The sequence below is a fragment of the Sapajus apella genome, unplaced genomic scaffold (assembly GCF_009761245.1).
Source record: "Sapajus apella isolate SASKATOON/1434 unplaced genomic scaffold, GSC_monkey_1.0 scaffold3, whole genome shotgun sequence".
NCBI classification, from domain to species: domain Eukaryota; kingdom Metazoa; phylum Chordata; class Mammalia; order Primates; family Cebidae; genus Sapajus; species Sapajus apella.
This window is the reverse complement of record NW_022436943.1, coordinates 36882619-36907671: the sequence shown is the minus strand read 5'-3', so window position 1 is coordinate 36907671 and position 25053 is coordinate 36882619. Positions and strand designations below refer to the sequence as shown.

At 31.2% G+C, this 25053-nt stretch overlaps 1 protein-coding gene across 6 annotated transcripts in view; it reads left to right on the top strand.

The window, feature by feature from the left end:
• CSMD3 (CUB and Sushi multiple domains 3) overlaps positions 1–25053 on the top strand; it is a 1239477-nt gene that overhangs the window by 421126 nt on the left and 793298 nt on the right. For 3 of the 6 annotated variants that reach the window (XM_032246339.1, XM_032246357.1, XM_032246349.1), the window contains exon 7: positions 22905–23216. The exons of the other annotated variants lie outside the window; for them this stretch is intronic. In XM_032246339.1, coding sequence (XP_032102230.1) covers positions 22905–23216 — 312 coding nt within the window. The remainder of the gene's footprint in view (positions 1–22904; positions 23217–25053) is intronic. 6 annotated transcript variants of the gene reach the window in all.

Below are 25053 nucleotides of genomic sequence, written 5' to 3'. Positions count from 1 at the left end.
CCTGCCCCAGCCTCCTGAGTAGCTGGGATTACAGGCACGCGCCACCATGCCCAGCTAATTTTTTGTATTTTTAGTAGAGACGGGGTTTCACCATGTTGACCAGGATGGTCTCGATCTCTTGACCTCGTGATCCACCTGCCTCGGCCTCCCACAGTGCTGGGATTACAGGCTTGAGCCACCGCGCCTGGCCTATGTTTTGTTTTTTAACCTTGAAGATTGAGAGAATATTTCTGTAGTGATAGAAATTAATATAGAATAAGAAAAAATAATGGTGCAGGTGAGCAAAGAAAATAAGACAGAAGCAAAGATCCAGACATGTACTAGAATGTGATTTATAGCACAAGTGTTTAGATTAAGTTTGTTTTTTTTACTTGTTTTTGATAAAAGGAAGGATAATTCTTCCAAGGTAATGAGAAGGAAAAGGAAAATAAATGTTTACTCAATAATGTTCATTAAAACAATGCTTACTTATTTAAATTATTCTGAAGGAATAATGGCTATCTTCAAGGCTATATTTCAATGTGGAAAGAGTTATACATTTCACCAACATAAAAAAATACAATTATTTAATGTATAAAATCATTCAGTAAAATAGAATGAAAGTTAAAGTGAAAGAATCTGATGCTTACCAACATGAGTAGGGCTTAAAGTAAGGCAGTAGGTGAGGAAATTAAGAAAGAAATCCTAAATGAAACATAGACACACAGAGGCAAAATTTGAATGCAAGACTTCTTATTTGAAATTCGATGCGATAATACAATTCACTAATTGTGTGTGTGTGTGTGTGTGTGTGTATATATGAAATATATATATATATAAACACATATATAACTTAAAATTTATATACTTATATACAATTAAAGCTAAAACTTTTGTGGGAAAATTACAATATTAATAAAGGTGGATTTGAAAAATATACTTTAACTCCTGTATTTGTAGTTTACCATTTTGTGAGAACCAAAATAGGTGACATTTAGCATAAAAAGCAATCTGTCAAACTTTTTAAAATCTTCAATTCATTAGTATTGAAGAAAAATTAGTCTGTGAAAATCTCAACTGATGCAAAACTAAGAAAAAAGACATATATAATATATTCTTGATCATCAAATTCCCATCCTTATTTATACTTTAGAGTTGTATCATTATTCTGATGGCTATAAATTCCTTAGTCAAAACTTACCTGCCTCCTGATTATTAGCTGTTATTCATATAAGAATTTTTTATACAACTATATTCATACAGATAGTTGCATCGAGAAAACAGGTATCCATTAAAATATCATAAATCATTAATGTACGTTATAAATTGGATTGAGTGAAATGAGTGATTACTGTAAAATGTTGGTAAGACAATGCTCAAGAATACATAATTTAGGAATTGAGGGTTTAGTTAATAAAATATTTTAACTGTGTAAAAAGTTTATTGAAAAACTGGGATTTAACTTTTAGGATAAGTAAATAATTTCATTTTTTTTGTTCCTATATTTGAATAAGTTCTAACAACTTTTTTTTTTCACCATTATCACTGAACATTTATTATGTATCAGGCACTGTGCCAAATATTTTCTCTTTTACATTTCATTTGATCATTACAACATATGATGTGGTTACTTTTCTTTTCTCCATTTTACAAATTAGTATATACAGCATTCATAGACACTAATCAGTACCCTGAGAAGTTTTGAAGTAATGAGCACCAAAGTTGGGATTTGTAACTGGGTTATGAGAAGATAGCATTTTATCTCTTTTACAGTTCTGTTTTCCTGTATGAGAACACAAAATGCTGTGTGACTTCCATAAGAAATTAACACTATTATTTATTATACCATTATCATTCTCTTGATTGGTATTTTTCATGATTCATAAATACTAATATTTTTATTTTTTATAATCCAGAAGAATAAATTCAACCCTTTGAATTAGAGTTCATCTCTAGCCAAAAGTCAATCTGCCATTTTTAAAAAACCTGCTAAGATATAGGATGCATACACATACACAATTCTTCTGGTGGTCTACTCTAAAATTATGGATATGTTTGTAGATATAATTGAAGCAGCTTTCTCAAAACCTCTTCAAAATATCTAAGTGATAGCAATATCAAATGAACTACTTAATAATTAGCTATTCTCAGTGAGTGAACCTTAAGTTGGAATTTTACATGTACATGTTTCCCAGTAAGTTTGAGATAATGCCTGTTATTTCCTTGCCTGGGCTTATATACATTTCTCCCAGAAATACTGAAGCACTGTGCAGTTACTTTTAAATCCCCTTTCTTATCAGACTTCATTAAATTAAATCCTGAATTTATTTAAATGAAATAACCCAGGTGCAAAAAGACAAATACCTCATCTTAATTATATGTTAAACCTAAAATAGTTGAACTCAGAGAAATTGAGAGTAAAATGGTGGCTACCAGGGACAAGGGTCAGAGGTTGGGAAGATGTTGGTCAAAATGTACAAAATTTTAGTTACATGGGAGGTATAATTTCAAGAGCTCTATTATATAACATAATGACTAGAGATAATCTATATAGTATTTTCCTGAATATTGCTAAGAAAGTAGATTTTTGAATGTTCTCACCACATAAAATAACAAGTATATGAGGTAATTCATATATTAATTAGTTTGACTTAGTCATTTCACAATAAATAGATATTTCAAAACATCATAGTATACACAGTAATTATATAAAAATAAATACATAAGTTAAAAAAAATATTTCTTATCACAGAGTTCATGAAATTAGATTCTAAACCTCATACTACAGAAGGGCAACTTAAACCACACAATCCTCAGAGAGACAGAATATTATTTTTCAATAGGTCATTCTAGGTAAGAACGGTAAAGACAACTAAAAATGTACCTATTCAGCCAGATTTGACAAAATTCAGGGAACAAGTATATTGCATTTTACAGGTTAAATTATCTTAATAGAGTTTTAGTCTTGGAACTATTAAAGATGTGAAAATTAGAGACAAGGACTCTTTTTCATTTGACTATTTTTGCTTCCATCTTCATTATTTCATTAAATAATGAAAGTTTTATAAACTAACTCTAAGACCTAGTTATACTAGTTACTTTAGAAATTTATTTAAGAGATCTCAATTATTTAGAACTTAAACACTTAAACTCCTTGGTTGTTTAAGTTTTCCTAATGTAAATTTTAAATTAAATATTCATCATACCTCCAAGTAAGACTTAGAATTAGAAATGAGAGATAAAAGCCAAATGATGCGAAAGGTTAAAGCCCTTCAAATAAATTTCTGGTGCTAGAACTATGGTTTCTAGGTGGCCAGAGAACAACAAATATCTGCTTCAAGCTGTTTAATATCTTTGAAGCAACTCTCTATATTCATCTTAACTAATTCCTCTCATATTAGTACACCAAAACTGAATGTGCTGTCATTTTCTGTGTTTTTTAAAGTATCTTTAAATCATTGCACACTTTTTTTCTAACCTGAACTGCCCCTCCTTACTGTTGCCTATGTCACTCAAATGCAATCTTCATATTTTTTCTTATATAGCAATTCAGACATGATCTTTCAATTTTCCCATTCTTCCCTTAATTGTAGCTATTCTTCCCTTAATTGTAGCTATTTTGTGTATATTCTATAGCTCTCTTAAAGTAAAATCTATGCCTTATTAACCATTATGGTTCTCTTTAGAATGAGAATAGTGCCTTGGGAATTATAAATCTAAAAATATGTTTTATAGAATGAGTGCAGTTTATAAAGTGTAAGAAAAATTCATTTATTAATTTTTTGATAAAATATTGTATACTGGTTACATTTTACATAATTCCAAACTCTTACCGTTCTGTCTTTCAAATATAAGAATAAAATACATTCATAGCACTGGTTATATATAATTCTATTATTTTTAATTGTCTGAGTCAACATTCTTCATCATATGAGAAGAAATGAACTGAGTTACTTTTACATATATTCTAACTTACAAGCAAATGTGACACATAATGCACACTGAGCTACACTCTTCTGTAATATAAATGTGAAAAGGCCTTAATATGAAGGTGTGAGATGTCTCTATATATAGAACAAAGAGCATTAGACTTGGAGACAAGTCCATGAAATTCGCAGCCTTTGGAATCTCAATTTTATCAGTGTAACAGAAGTAATTATGTCTAATGTGTAAACTTATTGTGATAATTATATCTCATGGTATTTTGGAAAGCATCTTTCACAGTACCTTGATATAATAGACATGTTGGGAACTTATATATCTAATTTCTTATATGATCACTTTTCATGAAAAATATTGACAAAAGAACATTTTATGTCGTCTTTTCTTATTGTGTTTATTCTTTTCATTGGAATAATAATAACAAAGTACATTTGCATGGTCCTTTCCAGTTTTCAGTTGTCTTTTGTATGTAGTTATTCTTCCCAGCAGTCCACTTTCTGCTAGTAGCTATGTACATATTCATTGAGTTGGACAGGTTTGATGAGAATCCATAACATTAGTTCACATAGGCAATTTGTTTGCTTTACAAATTTTCTTTATAAGTATAACAAGCACAATTGCACATCTTTGGTATTTGGAAAAAATCAAGTAAAATATATTAAAATTATGAGCATTGATTGGCCTGTTGAGTCAACCCATTTTCCATTATCACCAAGAAATCGTATCTCTATTCTTAATAACTTCACAAGCCTTTTCCTTTGTGTGTCCCCTGACTTTATTGCCTCTATACAACCCATTATTTACATATAAGCCAAGTGATCTTTTGTAATACAAATGGTCAAGCTTGAAACCTTACCATATATTCTAGCACATTCATAATAAAACGTAGTTGATACAGCTAACTCTTTGGCTCTATATGAATAATTCCTACAAGTATCACCAAACTCATCTCTAACCCTCCCCTCTCTGCCTATGTCTCAGAAACATTGACCTTCTTTCTGGAAAAAGGTCCCCTGGACTTCACACGGTTGACTCCTTTTTGTATTTTAGGGCCTAAAAAAATGTACTTGTATCAAAGAGGTCTTCATTGACCTAAAAAAGGTACCAGTCACTTCTATACTAAAATTTTCTTCAAGATACTTTTGGATATTTTCTTTCTTTGTTAATTTATAGGTTTATTGTTTCTGCACCCCTCTAAAACTATCAATCCTTGAAAAGAAGACCTTACATTATTTTTATTTTTATATCTTTAGCAAAATGGTGCATAGCACATAATAGGCACTCAATAAATATTTATTAAAGGAATCATCAAGAAATGCATGCCTCTCATTGAATATATTAGCTTATTTTCTTATTTGAGCAATTATTCCAACTCATGCCATTCTGTGGGAATGTCATACTATCATTTTATGTCCCATTTTAGCCTCGGCCTTCTTGTTCCTTAAAACTTTGGAAATGAAAATTTTCTAAATATCAGGATAGACTTTTCCAGATTAAAGGGTCATGCAAAAGCATTATTCACAGTCATGTTTGTGCCAGTTACACTGGCATCTCCCTGCTGCTCACAGCATCTGTTTCTTTCAGGGACTGTGCTCCTCAGCTTTTAGCATTCCTATCATTTGGTCTGTTATTTATTTAGAACATTGGTTTCAATTAGCCATTTGGATATTTTTTTAAATCTCAGTACTCATTATACTTTCTGTATCATCCATTCTGCATGGATCCTGCTCTTGGCTCTTTATATAGAACCTCTGGTCTGATGTATTTAATTTTTCATCCTTTTCAAATGTGCATTCTAGTGCAGAAGCTCTGTTATAGTGATTTTCAAACTTGTTCATCTTTTGGATGATCTTGTGGGGGGAAAGAGCCAGGAAATCTACTTCATTTATTCCCAAATACAACCCTGTCACATATTTTTTGTTATGGTAGCATACTCCACCATCATCAACTACCTACACACACACACACACACACACACACACACACACACACACACGCACACACACACAGAGGCACATACACAAACACATACACACAGCCACAGAAAAACTACTCATTGACAGTGAAGTGATTTGTTTTAAATTTAAATAAGATTTATATAATATTCCCTCTCCATTGCTGACTTAGAATAAATACAAGTAAATAAAACCCAAACTTACTACAAAAGCCTACAAATTGTAATTCCCTAATACTTATCATTCTGTCACTGCCTTCTTAGACATACCATGCTGTTTTCTTACTTAGATCCTTTACATTTGCTCTTCATTCTGAGGGGAAAGTTATGCCCTCAAATCTTCCCATGAGGGACTTTTTCCCCCCATATTTCAAAAGTGAACAAAGATATCCCCTTCTTTGAGATGATAGGCTAGTGTGTACTAGGATAATCTCAGCAACCCAGACATTCACAATCACTGCCTTCTATTTATGCCTTCATGTACTAACATTTTTGAAATCACTGTGCTTACTTTTTAATGTTTTTCTTTCCTGTCTCTTTCCTTCATGTAATCATTTTGTCACCGAGAGGAATTCCTATAATAAATCAAAGAATACACTAGAATAACCAAACACGTAAAAGTAGAAGGAAGGAGAGAAGACAGGCAAAAATAGAGGAAGGGAGGAAGGGGAGGGAGAAACAGAGCAAGCAAGTAAGCAAGAAAGAAAGAGAAAAGAAGGAAGGATTGAAGATATTATATTAAAATAAATGTATTATATAATTCAATTAAGTTTTTTATTCTTTTAGTTTTATAGAGCTAAAATGAACCTTAAACATTTTCTAGTCCAGTGATTCCTTTCTGGGATTTCCTGGAAGAATAATAGTGACCCACTATTTTCATTATTGCAAAAATGCTTAATTAAAATTTACTCATTACAGAACCTCACCTGTTAAATGAAATATCAATTTTTTTACTTAACACTAATTAACACTGATTATTCTTTCTCATGTGATATACAGCTCATCTAAGAAGTGGTGTTAAAATGATTGTAAATAATCACACTTTGCAAAAAACCAAAAGTACCTATGTACTCATATTATACGTAACTTTAATTACTAAACATCACTTCACTGGGTTGACTCAAGGAAATATATGATATTTATGCATATAAATTTAGAACCACATAATAATATTTTTTGTGTCTTATATTTTGTTTTCTATACAACACACTTCTGTTTATTAACTTACTGACTGGTATATTACTTTTTATTGTAATTTTGGTTCCAAGGCACACCATATTGAGTTTCATTTTAATTAAATTTTAGAATTTACCCACCTGTATCTAAAGCATTTATTCTAGTTTCTATCAGGAAAGCAAGAACCGCACAGATTCAGTGATATTTAATAGCAAAATCCATCTTTTTGAAAGATGAATGCATTTTTGGGGAGCATATTTACAATATAATCCCAAATCAAATGCATACTGTCTGACCATTTTTGCAGATATACTCTATAGTTGACCACATAGCATGCCTGGGGGTTCTGAGAATTCCTAATGTCCCACTAGATTCTTCCCAACCTTCTAGCTTGTGATTGAAATTCTATAACATGAGTTTCATCCTCTTATGAAAGACCTACATTGGTCTTCCAATTAAATATGTTTTACCCGTAATATATATTTTTAATTCAGCAAACAGTTCTACCTATCATTTGGAAAATAAATGAAAGAAGATAAAGTAGGTCCTCATAAGTATAGAATTGGAAAATAGATGGGGTAAATGAATACAGACAGATACTTTTTAGGGGTTAAAACTTCTGTTTTTCAATTTTTCCTTAGCAATGACTCCAGGTAATCACATTTAGGAATAACAAAAATTTGACTTTTTAATTTCAAGTTTTTTTAATGTTTTCTCTCCATGGGAAGAAAATTTATCTTATCATAATACTGTAGTATTTTCCTTTTAAGAAACACATTTGTTCTCAGAAGGGAAGAGAGAAATGCAGTGCTAGCTTCAGTGAGTGGAATTGGAGGACTGTGTCTGTTGGCATTGTTAGAAAGTCCACATGGCTTCTTGTGGTTTGTATCATAATCTGCCATACCATATTCTCATAATATGTCCACTACTTATATTTCCAGGCTATGTTTTTGTGATTTTCCTGCTTGCAATCTATGCTTTACCCATACTAAGCCGTCTTTAATTCCTAGAAATTAACAAAATCTGTCTTGTGTCATAGTGTTTACAACACAGAACTCTGTCAGGGCTATTATTTTTTTCTTTTCACCTTGGAAATTCCTATTCATTGTTTTGGTTTTGGTTTAAACATAGCTTTCTTCAGAAAACCTCTCTTCATTAATTTGGCCCCCAAGACCAGATTAGTGCTTCTATTACACACCCCTGTAAAATTCTGGCATTTAACTCATTGTGTCACTTAACCATGGCTTGTGAAAGCCAAGCCATGTCTTAGAGGCTTAAAACAGAAGGCGTCATTATTTCTCACAGCTCTGTGGTTCTCAAGATGCTCTTTTGCTCACACATGTAGTTACAGTCAGCTGGACAGTTGACTGTGATTGAAGGTCCAATATGACATAACACAATATTGTAAATTGGGACACTTCAGTTTTACTCCTTGTGCCATTTGTCTTCTGGTAGCCAGAAATACTTCCTTATGGGCCTGTATTAGTCTGTTCTCATGCTGCTAATAAAGACATACTCATGACTGAGTCATGTATATAGGAAAGAGGTTTAATTGACTCACATTTTCACATGGCTGGGGAGACCTCACAATCATGGTGGAAGGCGATTGAGGAGGGTAGAAAAAAAAAATCACATAGTATATGGCAGCAGGCAAGTGCCTGTGCAGGGGATCTCCCATTTATAAAACTATCAGATCTCATGAGTCTTATTTACTACCACAAGAACAGTATGGGGAAAACTTCCCCCATGATTCAATTATCTCCATCTGGCACTGCCCTAGACCTGTGGGGATTATTCTATTTCAGAGTGAGATTTGGGTGGGGACACAGTGAAACCATATCAGTGGCAGTTTGAGGAAAGCATTCCATGAGATCCAAGGTGGAAACTACAAAGTACCTTGAAAGAGAAGCTCCAGAAGTCACACACTATCCCTTTTGCTGCACTCTGTTGGTCATAGCAAGTCAGTAGGACAGCCCTATCCAAGTGGGTGGAAAATACACTCCACCTCTTAGTAGAGTCACACCTACTCTACTTGATAAAGAGGTAACTCTTTATTAAGGGTCACAACACATTTAATCTAACACAGCACCGTAGTACCAACATAGTCTGTTGTTTTTAATTGTTTATCTCTTTGTTCACATTATCTCCTGTGTTCCCCATTGCATTCTATCATTTAACAATAGCTAGCAAAAGATAGAAACTTGATATATAGTATTCATTGAATGAAATACAATATTGATGCAATTGTTAAAAATTTTATTTTATTTCTGTGACATGGGTTTTAAATAATTAAATTTTCTCAAAATATAATATTATCTTGGCTAACAATAAGTATTGTTTCATAGAAACATAGGACATAAGAGACTGTGGAACATAGTATAGAGAAATAAAGTGAAATGAGTGAACTGCATAGGAAGTATTATGTCACTAAGATTAAGAAAAAAATCTATGGAATCTGACAGACCGAATAAAACTGCCATGTGTCAGCTCTTTTTCTTAAATAACGCTTTCATTTTATCATGGTTTCAGGTCAAAAGTCACTGTGTTTCACCGTCTGCTCTTATATTAATCTGTTCATTCCTTTTCCTCTCCCATTTAAATGTAATATTTCTTAGGAAACACAGTGTCTATACTGTTCACCTCTGGATCATCCAGCCTCTGGCATAGATTAAACACTCAACAAATTCTTGTTGCATAAAAACCTGGATGAATGAATAAATGACCTAAGACAATAAATATTTGTTGAGTGAATACATGAATGAATGATTTAAATCACGTTATTATCCTCAGCTGTACAAGTTTTCATAGTATCTGCTGCCCACAGTTGTTATAATGATTAAATGTAAAATATTTATCGTGGAATTTGCATTAAATAAGTGATCAATAATTGTTAGGCTGTTATTATTAGGAACAGTGGGGAATAGTTGGCTAAGGACTAATGGATGCCTGAGACTCTGGTGCAAATGTCCTCATCATAAAGCATCCACTCTCCATGAACAATAAAATTGATGTGTGACTGGGAAAAAAAGATGACTTCCAAGAAATTTTCTGAAGATTGGAGAAGACCTTGTTGGTAAAAGTTAGGAATCAGAAACCTGCAAAAGCTTTGTTTATGCCCAAAGGTGGCAAAACTGATACATATTAGCAACGTGGTGAGAAGCCTCAAGTATGATAATAGGAGTCTTCTAACTATTGAGCAGCAGATACTTTGCAAAGATGAGTGAAATTAGATTGCTAAGAACTTTTTATAATAGAAGTACTCAAATTTTTAAAGGACAAAATGGAACATAGAGGTATCAAACTTCACCCTGAATCTAAATTATTAAAAAAAAAAAAGCTATTGAGATATGTTGTACATTTTTAATGTATTTACACATTAAACACATATGAAATTTAACCTATAGATGTGGATAGGCAAGATGTGTTACTGTGTTCTCTTAAATTCAAATACATTTGAGAGCCTCCAGCATATTTGACAGGAAGAACATTGTCTAGGTCATTGTGGGATGAGGGTAGAAAAAGCATTTGGCACCTTCTTACCTCAATTTACTTAAGAATCCAGTAGGTCTTTGTAGTGACTGGATGGTGGGGAGAAAGACATTTAGTCATCATTGTTCAAACCCATATTTTCTATGAAGGCAGATGACCTTCTTCTTTCCATGGTAAGCCTGAGTGAAGAAATCTTAGCCAAAAGTGAGAATACAGATTCCTAGACCCTTCTATCTTCCTTAGAGATGATGTATACATCATCTTCATTGCTTCTCCCCAAACTCCAACAGCTACCCATTATTGCCCTTCTCTTCATTTGATGTACTTGCATGAAAAAACATAGACTCTCAGGAAACAAAAACTAGGGAAGAAATATAGAGAAAATTTCTTTTTTAACTCTTCAGAGAAATTCTGCCATACAACAAGGGAGTTGCAGGAGGAACCTGGAAGCAACCAAGCCTCTGTTTAGGAAGGAGGTGATGGAAAAGAACTACAGTGAAAACAAAACATAAATAAATAGCATGACTCCGACACCAGTGTTTACATGCTGTACTGTGTTGGAGAGGCTACATAAAGGCACTAACTTCACAGGAGTTAGGATCATTGTTTTGAGATTGCGCAATTTGGGTCCATTTCCTAGCTTTGCCAGTTACTAAATATGTTACTCAGTGTATGTTTTGAAGCAGCTCTGAACTTTACTATTATTAGCTCATATGGTACTTTTCAGGATTAAATGAATAAAGACTATGTCTGGCGAATACTAAGTGATCAATAAATGTCTATTGCTTTTCATGTTTTAAAAATATTTCTGATATCTAGTCATTTAAAGTAAACATTGGAATGTCAAATACATTTATAGTATCTTAATCATCTCTAATCATGAATCTGGAGAGATACAAAGATATCTTCTCACAGATGAGTAAAGCAAGTTTTCATTATCTTTATAAAGGTTAAAAATATACTACAGGAAAATGGTTGAATATTCATCTTCATATCTGTAATTGGAATATACCAAAATTATCTGGGTAGATATAAAACTTAGATATTTAAAACTACACTGATGGTTAAATTTTTTTGCTTTAATTAATATTGTCATCAAAAATTCAATCCAAATAAAATGCATATGATTTTGATCAAATAAAACACTCTTCAAACGTCTTTTCAGAATTCAGATATTTCTTTATATACATGATATCTCTCCACATAGATATAGATATATACATATATAGACATAGACATATAGTGTCATATTTGAGAGAGAGAAGATGAGATAGACTCATAGACGCTATCTATATCTGCCCAATTATCTCTATCCATTGAGAAAATTGAATTTTCTACTTTCCATTTTCTATTTTCTATCACCTGAATAAAGACTAATGAGTCAAAAAGTATTACTACTCAATATTGTGAGGTTAGATAACTATTCACATTTTGTTGCCACTTACAGTGTCTATAAACAATTCAAGGTGGAATAATAAGCTCTTGCTGGAAATATCTTTCATTCAAGTTTCTATGGATTGAATCATTATCCAGAAAGCTGACTTTTTTGTATGTAAAACTATGGATTTAATTCTCAATATGCATTTTTCCTTAAATATAGAACATGTATTTTTATAATGAATATAGGACTAGAGTATTTGATGGTTTTAATACTAAAATGGTTATGGGGCTTAAATATATTTGGAATAAAAGAACTTAGAACACTATATTCAATGTGACTTCTTTCAGTTTCTCATTTAATGAAAATATGCTTGCATGAATTTTGCCTAGATGTCCCTGTGATGTCATCATGCCCATTCTCTGTGATTCCAAATGTTTTCACAGGATCAGTCGAATAATACTTTCATAGAAAGGATCAATATTTGTTACTAGTTTTTACTTACTTGATATGTAGAAAAATTTCAGAATTTGTAAGTCTAAATATCAAGGTAGGTTTTTCAGATAATATCCAGGAGGCCCACCTGAATTTTAATTTCAGACAAAAAAAAATGAAACACTTTTTTCCAAAATGTGTCCTGAGTATTGTACAGGATATAGTTATACTAAAAACAAACCACACAATAAAACAATTGTTGTTTATGTGACATTTACATTTAACCTAGTGGTCTATATATTTATTTGCCAAATCTAGAAACTCAATTGCAAAATGCTCATAGTCATGTGGTTGAAGCAGTTAAATGTTTGTCTTCCTTGTAGTCCAGCAGTCCCCAACATTTTTGGCACCAGAGATCAGTTTTGTGGAAGACAGTTTTTCCATAAACCAGGGGATAGGAATGGTTTCTTGATGATTCAAGCACATTACATTTGCTGTGCACTCTATTATTATTGTATTGTAAGATATAATAAAATAATTATACAACTCACCATAATATAGAAGCAGTGGGAGCCCTCAGCTTGTTTTTCTGCACCTAGGTGGTCCCATATGGGGTTGATGGGAGACAGTGACAGATCATTAGGCATTAGATTCTCATAAGGAGTGTGCAACCTAGGCCTCTTGCATGAGCAGTTCATGCTCCTTTGAGAATCTAATGTCACCGCTGATCTGACAGGCAGTTGGTACCAGTCTGTGACCTGGGGGTTGGTGACCTCTGCTGTAGTCCATGTAGCTCTTTAATACCTTGTCCACATTATAGCAAGAACATTCTTTCTAAAATGCCAATATTGTTATCAATCTCATGCTTTACGTCCTTCAGTGATGCCTCATTTTTTCAAGTTAAGTTGAAGTGTTTTGGCTCTTCAAGTCTTGATGCCTACTATTTCTCTTTTGTCATTCCTAGCATGACAAATAATTTGCAGTTTTCCGAGTATGTCTTGCCTTTTCCTCTACTGCATTTTTTTCTAAGCTGCTACCTCTGGATAAAATGTTATTTTATCTCTCATGTATCAGGGAAAGTCTGCTGATCCTTTAAGATCAATGCCAATGTCTTTTCAACTAGAAAGTCTTCCTGGTTTGTGTAAGCAAATCTCAAGTCTTCCCCAGCTGTGTTTTCCTAGTTATCTGAATATCCTTGATTAAACATATCATATTGATCTGGTTATTTTTTAAATAGCTGTTACACTCTTTACTTGGAAGACATGAATGGAGACTATCTATCTATCTATCTATCTATCTATCTATCTATCTATCTATTTACCATCTACCATAATTTGTCATGTATCTAAAGCATAAGAGTCATTTAATTTGTGTTTGTGAATTAGCAAGGATGAAGTATAGAGAAGAGGGAATGTCATACACTTTAAAGTTAGGATGTTTAGAATACTATTGAAACATAGAGAAAGAGGAAAAATATCCATTCTACTTGGTGTAGAAAGGGTAGGGTATTAGAAAGATTCACTTATAACATTTGCATTTTTTGCAGTGAATACAAGATAGGGTTTGTTTTGTCAATAGGTACAAAGACGTAAAGCAAAATTATTTTGCTGAATCTCTTCCTTCATGTTTCACCATTTTATTTCTCTCTTTCCAAGTATATTTTGTCTAAATTTGATGGACTTTCTAATTAACCAACAAACTTATCTGTCTCTCCTCCAGGGAAGATTTAAGTGAAGGAAGCTCTAATTAACCTTCTGATTTATATCACCCTGAAGATTAAACTTTCTACTCGTAGAGTAGAAAGAGTCAAAGACAGTTGGCCAGATGTTATAACATTTAAATATATTATTTCTGAGGTCCTTATTGGTCAGATCTCTACATTTTATGGCTAATTTTTAATATCATCTGTTGCCTTAATAAAACTAAAGAAACAAAGCACACTTGAAGGCAAATATAAATAATGTAAACTTGGTGTTCATAGCTTTGTTTATTGTTGGTATTAAAAGACAGTTTTTGTTTTTTTATTTGTTTTTTACTTATAGTCTTCAAATGAAAGGTATTTGTGTAAAGGAAATTAGCATAATAATCACAAGAAGAAATATATTTATGTCTAAATATGGACAAATATAAATATCCCAAATATATAATTATATGTAATACCCCATATATAATATTAATATAATATATTGGCCTTTTAGGTTAATGATAGCTTTTGATGATAGACTCTATATGTTCTTACCATTTCTGAAGATTTTTTTTCCCTCTAATGTGCTATTTTTTCTAAGCCAAAATTGGTATTTATTTTCAGGAAAATAACTCCTGCTACTAATTACTTTGCTGCTATAGTATAAAAAATGCTCTACAGAATGTATGTTGCAGGAAAGTTAAGACTTTTTTTAGCCAATGTTTTGTATTAGGCTGCTTTACTTGAACATATTTATGGCGCTTCTCACCAGTTGCTCAGCAATGCTTCCACAATCAACACCATAATAGTCTTTCTTCCAGAATGTAAGCCCTTCCTAGCCACCCACTTTCTTTACACCAGACCTGTTAATAATGAACCCCATTCTCCCAGTTATAAAACAATCTTAGGGATCAGATAGCAACTTACGATAAATTTCTCAATAAAAATCACAAAATGGTCTCATGACAAGCTTCACAGTTCTCCCCAAAACACATTATCTCTAAAATTTCCCCAAGTATTTTTTGTAAGGAGAGAAAACTTAATAATAAACTAATAAAGTGGAATAGTTAAACAATTACTCTAGTATGGTTCTCTTTCAACCAAAAAGTTGTCTGTTCTGAGAGAATAATTTTGGTAGGAAATACTTAATTCTTAAGAACGTCTTTTAACACAATTGAGGCACAAGGAGAAAGATGTGGGTAGTGAGGATAGTTTCTTCATTCTCATTAAATCATATCACATGTATAAAACCAAACTTATGTATATTTTATGCATTAAAGAAAAGAACATCTACAATTAATGAAAAATGATGACACTTCCATAGGCCCCACACTTGAAGGCCAGCCAGTGTTGGAAGAAAGCAAAGGATAAACAGGGGTATATTCAGGTAGTGAAGGGAGGAGTGACCAAGGGATATGAGGAGTAGGTTAGGATAAAGACACCTCTTATTTTTTCTTTCAATCATTGTTGGTAAAAAAAAAAAAGTAACCCCACCCTCAGATTTTCTTTACTTTTCTCCTTTCTCTTTCAGAATGGACAAATACTATCATTATAAAATACTAGTTTTGTGTTTTTTGAGAGAATATTGAGTGATAGAAGAAACAGGGGAAATGATACTCTCATTTGAGAAAACATAAATGAAGAAGTAATTTATTTGTGTCAGATGTTTCTTCCTCTTTTTCATAACTCTATTCTAGCACATGAAATATAAAATAAAAGCATATTATAAATGCATTTTGCATTATTTGAGTGTATTTGAAGATATCCAATTCCTTACTTATGTTTATATCCTGAAAAATAAATTTTATCAACAATAAATATTAATTAAATAAAAAAAACTTTTATATTATTCAGAAAAAAAGTAAGACATTTAGACATTTTTACTAATTTATTCTCTCCTCACATATTTATCAAATATTCATATGGAAGTAGGGGATAAACCTGTATAAGATATACTCTCTGCTTTCAAATGATATTAATAAGGCAAGGATTGTCAGAGAAAACAAAGCTATGAAAATGAGGCACTCCTGACATGACATCTTGAAATAAAATATTCTGCCATGAGAACTGCCAGCTGTTCCACAAGATTTTATGTGGAAATAAATGAAACAAGTGTGTGAAATTTCATTTGTTTGTTTGGGGGAATCCCAGAATGACAAATGCTTCTCCTCTAGTTATGACATGACAGCTGTCGCAACAAAGAGATCTAAAAATTCAGAATTTTGGTTGATGGTTGTACAAAAATGTAGAAGAGCATCCTATTTTTTTCTCTTTCTGTTGTGAAATGTAACAATAATGCCATGAATCGTCTTTTAAACCTAGATCTTCAAAGTTTATTGTCAGTTTTGTGACTTTATATAGTTACATAAAAAGACTTCAGTTTGTATTGTGTGAAATTTATTTCTGCAAGTGGTGTGTGTTTTTTTGGATTTGCATTTCAAAATTTAAAAATGACACCTATGATGCACCGCTACACCTCAGAGAAACTTCTAAAATGCATAAAAAATTAAAGTGATACTACTCTGAAATTTAGTTCTACAAATTTGTCTTTATCAACTGGGTGAAGCAAGAAATGATCTTTTGAGAGAGAGATACTATCTTCAAGATTCTTAAACTCTCCATTAAAAATAGTTGTTCCCTAGCACACTCTTATTATATTTTTTGTACTAAGAAATGAGTTGTCTATCTTTCAGCTTCTTAGGACAAAACTGTGATACAACATTCATAGATTTATGTGTGTGTATTGTTTTGTCATGGTTGACCAAAACTGTAGTCTCCTTAAGGCTTTCTAAAAGTTTCCATATTTCATTTTAAAAAGTATTTATGGTTGTTTAGCATGTATGTTTATTAAAATTTCAAGCAATTCATAATTTGAGATCCTTATCTTGCATATAAAGTATGTGAAATCATATATAATTTGTTAACATTTGTTTTACAGTCATTAATTTAGTCACAATGTGATTTTAATAGATGTACCACTACATTTACTGACAAATTTTCCTATCATCAGTTTCAGATTGAATTGCAAATATTTTATTTGTTCATTCATTTTGCATATTATATTATCAAGGCCACTTGTACCCGATAAATAACAACAAATCCAAATGTAAAATTTAATACTGGTTTCCTACTTAAAGCTTATAAACTTGAATAAAATATATAACATAAAAATAAACATATATCAGTATATTAGTAAATTTAGAACGGTGATATGTTTTTAAATTCAATTTTTTTTTCAATTAGTATTTACCTATTCTTAATTTTAGAACATCTGTTACATGAATTGCTGAATTTTTTCTTACATTACTAAGATGAATTTCTTTTTACTTTAACCTCAGAAATCTGGGCACAAGTGTTAGTCAATTTTGCATTGTCATTTCATAGTTTAATTGCTGCAGTGTTTTTCTTAGATGTGCATCTTATAATCAAAGCTATATTGTATTATTGAGTAATATATTTCAAGATTTTAATCTTATGAAGTTTCAACATAAAGCATTTTAATTTGAAATCAGAATTTATACGACCAATATAGACATATATTTTTTAAAAAGTATAAACTAATTGTTTTCCAGGATTCACTCAAAATTTACATAGTCAGAAAGATAATTTCGTACTTAATAACAATTAATCAAAGGCAAAACATTTCTATTTCTCCTACAGTTTTAAGGCCTACTTTCAGTTTATCCATCTCATTTCTAACTTGCATATTCATAGTATGCAGCCATCTACCAGTTTAAACTATTGTATACAAGGGTATCCACATTTTAATGTATTGATATCAGGCCAGGCGTGGTGGCTCACGCCTGTAATCCCAGCACTTTGGGAGGCCAAGGCGGGCGGATCACGAGGTCAAGAGATCGAGAGCATCCTGGCCAGCACGGTGAAACCCAGTCTCTACTAAAAATACAAAAAAATTATCCAGGCGTGGTGGCAAGCGCCTGTGGTCCCAGCTACTCGGGAGGGTGAGGCGGAAGAATCGCTTGAACCTAGAAGGCAGAGGTTGCAGTGTGCAGAGATTGCGCCACTGCACTCCAGCCTGGTGACAGCAAGACTCTGTCTCAAAAATAAATAAATAAATAAATAAAAATTGATACAAATAATTTTTAAATTGCAGAATATTTTAGTTATTTTTCCAACTAGCATACGCTTAGTGAAAACTGTAAATTTTTAAAAATGTAACAAATCAGGTCTTTGTTTCACTTCACACCCTCATATTCAATTAGTTTGCAAGTATCCTTATTTATCGGCATGTTTTCCTATAAGTTTTACAGAAGTCATATTAAAGAAAAGAAGAAAAACAAATAACAAACATTAAATTACATGTGCTAGTGACTATCCAAATTATGGCTTCAATAGAATTAGTCATAGTATTTAGACTTTATATGGTGTTATTTGTGTATATGTATTATACACAAATATTAACTATTAGTATAAATTAACCATTAGTATAAATGTTTCCCAATTTATACTAAAAGTTAATTTTCAACCACTTCCAAATTAAATATAGTTTTTATTTTTTAGTTTTAATGTTAAACATTTATGACATTTTATTTTATTACATATCATAATGTCACAAAATTATTATTATTTTGTTAAACTTCCATTCAAATGTTTCATATGAAACATTAAAATTAAAGGAAGGAACATAATATATTAATCTAATTTACATAACAGTGTGCTAAACATAATTACCTAAAAACTTCTTTGAATATGCAGTTATTTTTACATGTTCTTATATATTTAGGGTCATCCATGCATATCTCTAACAATATATTCTGTTCTTTATTTTGGTGATGAGCTACAGAATAATTGCAAAGCAGCTTAGCATAAAATTTTAAAACTATCTATAGGATAAAAAATTTAAAATGAAGTTCAAATTCTATTATGAGGTATTATTTCGTACATATTTCATTAAAATTTAAAAACTTTCAAAACTTAAGTTTTGAATACACATAAAATTTAAAATTTAATATTGTAACATTATTATTAAATAAAATTTTCAACTTACATGTGTAACATGTGATTTTCCATTATCATAATTTCAAAGATGACATATAGTTATGACTTATAGAAGCATGTTCATATATGTAAATCATTTTTATTTTATTTTTGTTAGTTTAGGAATGTTTTGTTTAGTAAAATTATTAAAATTAAATTTCAGATAAGTTTTTATATAATGAACACTTTATTTTTAAATTTTCCTCAACTAACTTAATGACAGGTTAATCTTATTGTGATAAGCTACACCATATATATCATTTGATAGAAAATGAAGACTGAGTTTTCTGAATGTACATTTTCTTCCTTTGAGTTTTATATCTTGTAATATATACATTTAACTGTGCTATCAGACATGCTTACGTAATTGTGCAGTATACTTTTTTTTTCAAAAATGAAAGAAAAATATTGTTTTAAGATTGGATAGCTATGTGTATATTTAATATTGAATTATTACTATACATAATTCTAGGGCTTTTTCCAGCCTTGGCAATTACTTAATAAAAAGGTTGTGTATGCAAAAATTTTGAGTATTTTTAAACTGTTAGGTTGTGAATTTTGACAGTTTAAAAATCTGTGTTTCATACACTGCCAATTTAAAATATTACCAATATCATTATTTCAAATTTTTATGTTAAAATAAAATGGTAAATACAATATATGACATAGTTGTATGTTAATTGATGACTTTATTACCTTAAAGAGAAAATTAGTGTTATTTCTTTATAGTTACGGTATATGTATCAAACATATCTAACTAAATTTAGATGCTTTTATACTTTCTGTCAGCATGAGATATTTCTACTTTTAATTCTACAGAACTTTGAATAGTCTAAGTAAATATATTTTACACTAACAGAGTAAACTTCTGCTTCAGAACTAATAACACAAATTTTGAAGTAATTATTACATGATGCAACTAAATCTTCAGATTCCACACTTTTTCAAAGTGATGTTTTTGAAAGTTAAAACCAAAATTTTATGTTTTCCCTGCTTTGAAATTACTCTTCATTCATGTCACTATTTAAAATGCACTTTTGTGTGGTAAAAATTATAATCATTCCATTTGTGAATTATGTCTTTTTATTGCTAATATGATTTAAGTCCTATTAAATTCATTCTTTCATTTAATCTTTCTACTGATGAATGTTTCTTGAGCACCTACTATGTGCCAGGCAATGTTCTAGGAGCTAGACATTCAGCAGTGAACAAACTATGCAAAAATTTTAGCCTTCAGGGAGCTTGCATTTCAGTATGGAAAGAATATGAATACAACATATAAGTAAAATATAAGTATGGGTTAGTAAAATATCTAGTTGGAATACCTATCTGGTTAGGTTATGATTATTAAAGAAATTGTGGGATTTATGCTTTATTTCAACCTTAAACACTGTCCTCCATTCATGTTAAGGGAATAGTACTGAATCATCACCACCATTGGTGGGAAGTACAGCTCTTATGCTAAAGATTTTAAGATTGGGACTGCTAGAAAATCCTGGTTCTAAAAATTATAGTTAGACCAGTTTTAACTCCAAAATTTGGTCTGGAACTGTGTTTTTCCCCTGAGGTCTTCAAGAAAATGAGTGTTTGAAAATGAGTCCAAGAAATTGGTCGGCAGGTCTTTAATGACTAGTTAGAAAAGCAGCCTAAGCCCCCTAAGCCTGTTTATAAGGATTATCTCAGATTTATTGACTCAAATTCACGAGATTATTTGAGATTAATTATAATAACTCTGATGGAATATGATAATTTAATCCACCTCTTTGTAGAAGGTAGGCATGCTCAGATATGTGACAATATATAAATGTCATTATTTCTCATAAATATAGCTTATAATTACCAACATAGGTTTATTGTTGGTAGTTTATTTCATTAAAACTAAACCTGAAACTAAACCTGGAAATTATGATGAGGTTATAAAAATATTAAAGTATTTGTTTTTTCTATGGCCTCATATTCCTCTGAAAAATAAAAGGCTCAAACTCTCTAGGAGAACAATATGGATCAAGTTATATAGAAAAGAGCACATGAGCTCATTATAATGTATATACGAAACTGTATATCCCAAATGTACAGTTTACCATGAGTTCAATTACTGTATTTTAGTAGTGCAAGCATAATTATTGTTTAATCATGTGATTAAAAAGTTATTTTCAAATACTAGCTGACTAAATACTGCAATATGATTTATATAGCCCATGTGAACTTAGTAGATTCTGATCTATGAAACAGATTATTCACAGAACAACTTGGATTAAATATTCAGTAGAAGCTTTCTGATTCATGTTTAAAAACATATTAAAATATTTAAAAGAATCTGAGAATTGTGATACTTCATTTGCTTTTGGCTCCTTTAAAATACAAAACAGTTTAACACTTCTGAATTTCTACATCAAATTCAGATATGACGACTCAATCTGGAGGAATTGGGGGCAGAAATCGGCCTTTTTCTTGGCCTGTGAGAGAGGGGCTCCAGGTTTAACTTCCTTTCATCCTTTTTGAATTTAAAGCAAAAAGTAGAATCATTAGTCCTACTAATCACCTGCCTACAGCACAAGAAGAAAAAAAAACGGAAGAGTATTCTCAAACCATATCGATATTGCTTTTTTTCTCTTTCAGAATGGTTATAAAATCCCTATGCATTTTTATATAAAATATCTAATTAAACATTGCCAACAGAATTTTGAAATGTTGAGAAGATAAGTATATGAAAACATATACCACTCATTGGCTTTAAAAAATATTCAGAAGTTTTCCAACCAGGATCTGACTATGATTCCTAATTAGTAGCTGCAGCTCCAAAATTCAGAAATTTGTTTTTGTTGTTAAGGATTTTAGCTGTCAAGATCTTTTTAAATATATCCCCATTCAATTTCATGCTTCTATTATTAGGTTACTTTTTTTCATTATACAAGTATTATGAACTACCAAGGGCAACCTTTAAAAAAATTGAAGTAAAATGAAAAGCAAACCTTAATTTGATACTTTGAATACATACTTTTAAATTATTAAAAAATCTTTAATTAGAATAAAATATGGTAGAATTACACAAACACATGTGCACACATACACACTATGAAATGCCTATGAATGAGATACTTAGAAATTCCCAACCAATAATTAAAACTCGTGTTGTGTGAATTAACGTTCCATGCTATATACTAATAGTTAATTTTCAACTGCTCCCAAATTAAATAATTTGCTTAATTTTAATTAGTTCAGAATTGGCAAAATTATACTTAAAAACAGTAAAAAGTATTAACTAAGTTTTAAAAGCCCAATAAATTCTAAGGTACTTAGAGAGCTCATAACAATGATGTTAAGAAAGACATTTTCATACAGTGATTATTTTAATGTTTCATTTTTTCCATCATTTATTTTCATTTTGGCTTTGATTTTAAATTCTCTTTTCTTTACTTGCTTGTCTTAAAATAGAAAAATTTGGTATTTTTCCCAGAAATTATGAAGAGATATGGCAGACTATTCAAGGCATACTTTTGAGAAAAGTGTGGTTACATAGTTACCCATTTCATCAGAACCTGACACTTGCCAGGCATTTGTTGCTAAAATTCACTGTAGACTTTTTTAAAAGATTGATTCAGGGCCACATAAAGGATTTACTTTTTCACCTGCTCCTCTCAATATATTACAGTTAAAATGTGGTGTATTATGTGTGTATATCTATCCATAGGATGATTGAAACAAACCTACAGACCTAGTGTGCTTCACAATTTACTGGCGTGTTTGTGTTTTGCTTCTACATGTTGATTATCCTTAAGGTAATAGAAGAGAATATGATTGATGAAACTTATCAGAAAAAATAAAATTTAAAAGAAAAAGTTAGCATCTAGTGCTACTGTGTCCCACAGGTTCTTCTACATTGACCCACACTACCTCCACTGGTGAGTTAGAGGAGCATAACAGGACTACCACTGGTGCTATTGCTGTTGCTAGCACACCTGCAGATGTTACTGTATCCAGTGTTACAGCTGTCACCATCCATAGACTTTCCGAGGAACAGCGAGTGCAAGTTACGAGTCTCAGAAATTCAGGTCTGGACCCCAACACGTCCAAGGACGGGCTCTCTCCTCATCAAGCAGATACACAAAGTACCAGGAGAAGACCAAGACATGCTGAACAGATAGAAAGAACTAAAGAGCTTGCAGTTGTTACTCATAGAGGTATTGGATGTTATTTTACTTGTGCCCATTTAGTTATAGCCAAAGCTATATTTTGGTAATGATTCTAATTAGAGAATGAGCTGAAAGAGAGCCAAGATATAGAAAACAAAAAAGTTCAAAGTAGATGAAAGATATGGATAGTAACAGCCCAAACTGGAATAATTTGAAAGCATATAAATTGAAATTAAAAAAGAAGTCAAAGTGCAATGCAAATGTTGGAGGGGGAGGGGGTAAAAGTAGAACAAAAGTAATTCATAAACAGCACCGTAAAAACAAGTACCAAATACCTGTTGTTTATTCCATCCCACTTATGATGATGCTCACGAAACAGGAAAATAAAGTAGCCAGTTTTTATTAATCAGTGCGTATATTTACACGTAGATAATTTATCCTGTGTAGTAATTTGCAGTGTTTGCATGATATTTTTATGTTATGCAAATGTTAGTATTTGAAATATATACAGTTTGGGAAATACAGAAACTCTATATCTTGTGATTGTTTTACATAGCTTATTCTTTGCCTGACCCATATGATTGCATTTAAAGATTTCTCATTTTGAAAAGGTAACAGTTATATTGATATTATGGTCCAAAATTTAAGTATTCTTTAAATTTTTAATTTATTTTTAGAGAAAAAGCCACATCATACATTGGTAATTTTCTACTCAATTAATATAAACCTACCTTTTACGAAATAAAGAAGTCTAGAAAACACATTTTTCTCTTTCTTGGTGGCAAGTGTCATAGAGAAGTGTACGGAAAAATTTCAAATAGTGTAAAAGAATAAAAGGTCTTCATTTATATCAATATATGCACCAGTAAGAACATTAATTAACTGAACATATTTCAAATATAAAATATCTACTCCATTTCTAAGACATCAAATATTTTCCCTAAACTGGCTATGGTTTTTGTAGTGTGTTTAGGCATGGTTTATACACACTATAATTTAAGTAATGGAAAACCATTCAATACTTAGAGCACATGAAGGACAGAAATCAAGACCTCTTTACATATATTAATAAAAAATCATACAAAAAATATCTCAGAAGTTTGTTTCCATTAGAATTTGTACTGAAAGTACTTACATTGATTGTCTTTAATGAGGCACATTCTAAAATAAATTTTTAACCTGTGATAGTCTTTTCTAAAAGATTAAATCAGTGTCACCTTGATTCTCTATTCACTTTCCTCTTATGAATATTACCATTCATAAGAATATAGGGATTGTGTTAAAATTTGTGATTTGCTCAATGAAGTAAACAGTTATTTTCTTATTACCAGAAAATTTAAATAGGTAAAATTATATTAAAATATTAAAATCACTATTTAGTTTTATTCTCTTTGGAAAATTGCATGAGCTAATATTGGTAGACTACATGAAAATTATTTTATTACCCACCATAGGGAAGGAAGATAATTTCTGACATAAATTTATTGTAAAACCAACTAATAATACAATTTCTGCTTTAGCCAAAGTTTTCCATCAAATGGTGTGAGAAACTTTGTGGCTATAAATTAAAATTTTACATAAACTTGGAACAATAATGCAGATTGAAAATAGAAAAGGTAATAGTCAACAATTAAATTGATTTTAAGATGGATCCATATAAAATTTTTAAGTTTATTCAAGCACATTTTAATTAAGCAACCAATGTATGTCCCTGGTAGATTCCAAATCACTGCTCAAACTTTCTCCATTGTTATCATAAGCTCCCAGTGCTGTTTGAGAGATTGATATCTGTTTTACCTTTTCCCATATTCTTTACAAAATGGTTGTTTTGAATTTAGTATGCATTCGGTGGTACAATGTACCTTGGAAATGTATTCCTCATTTT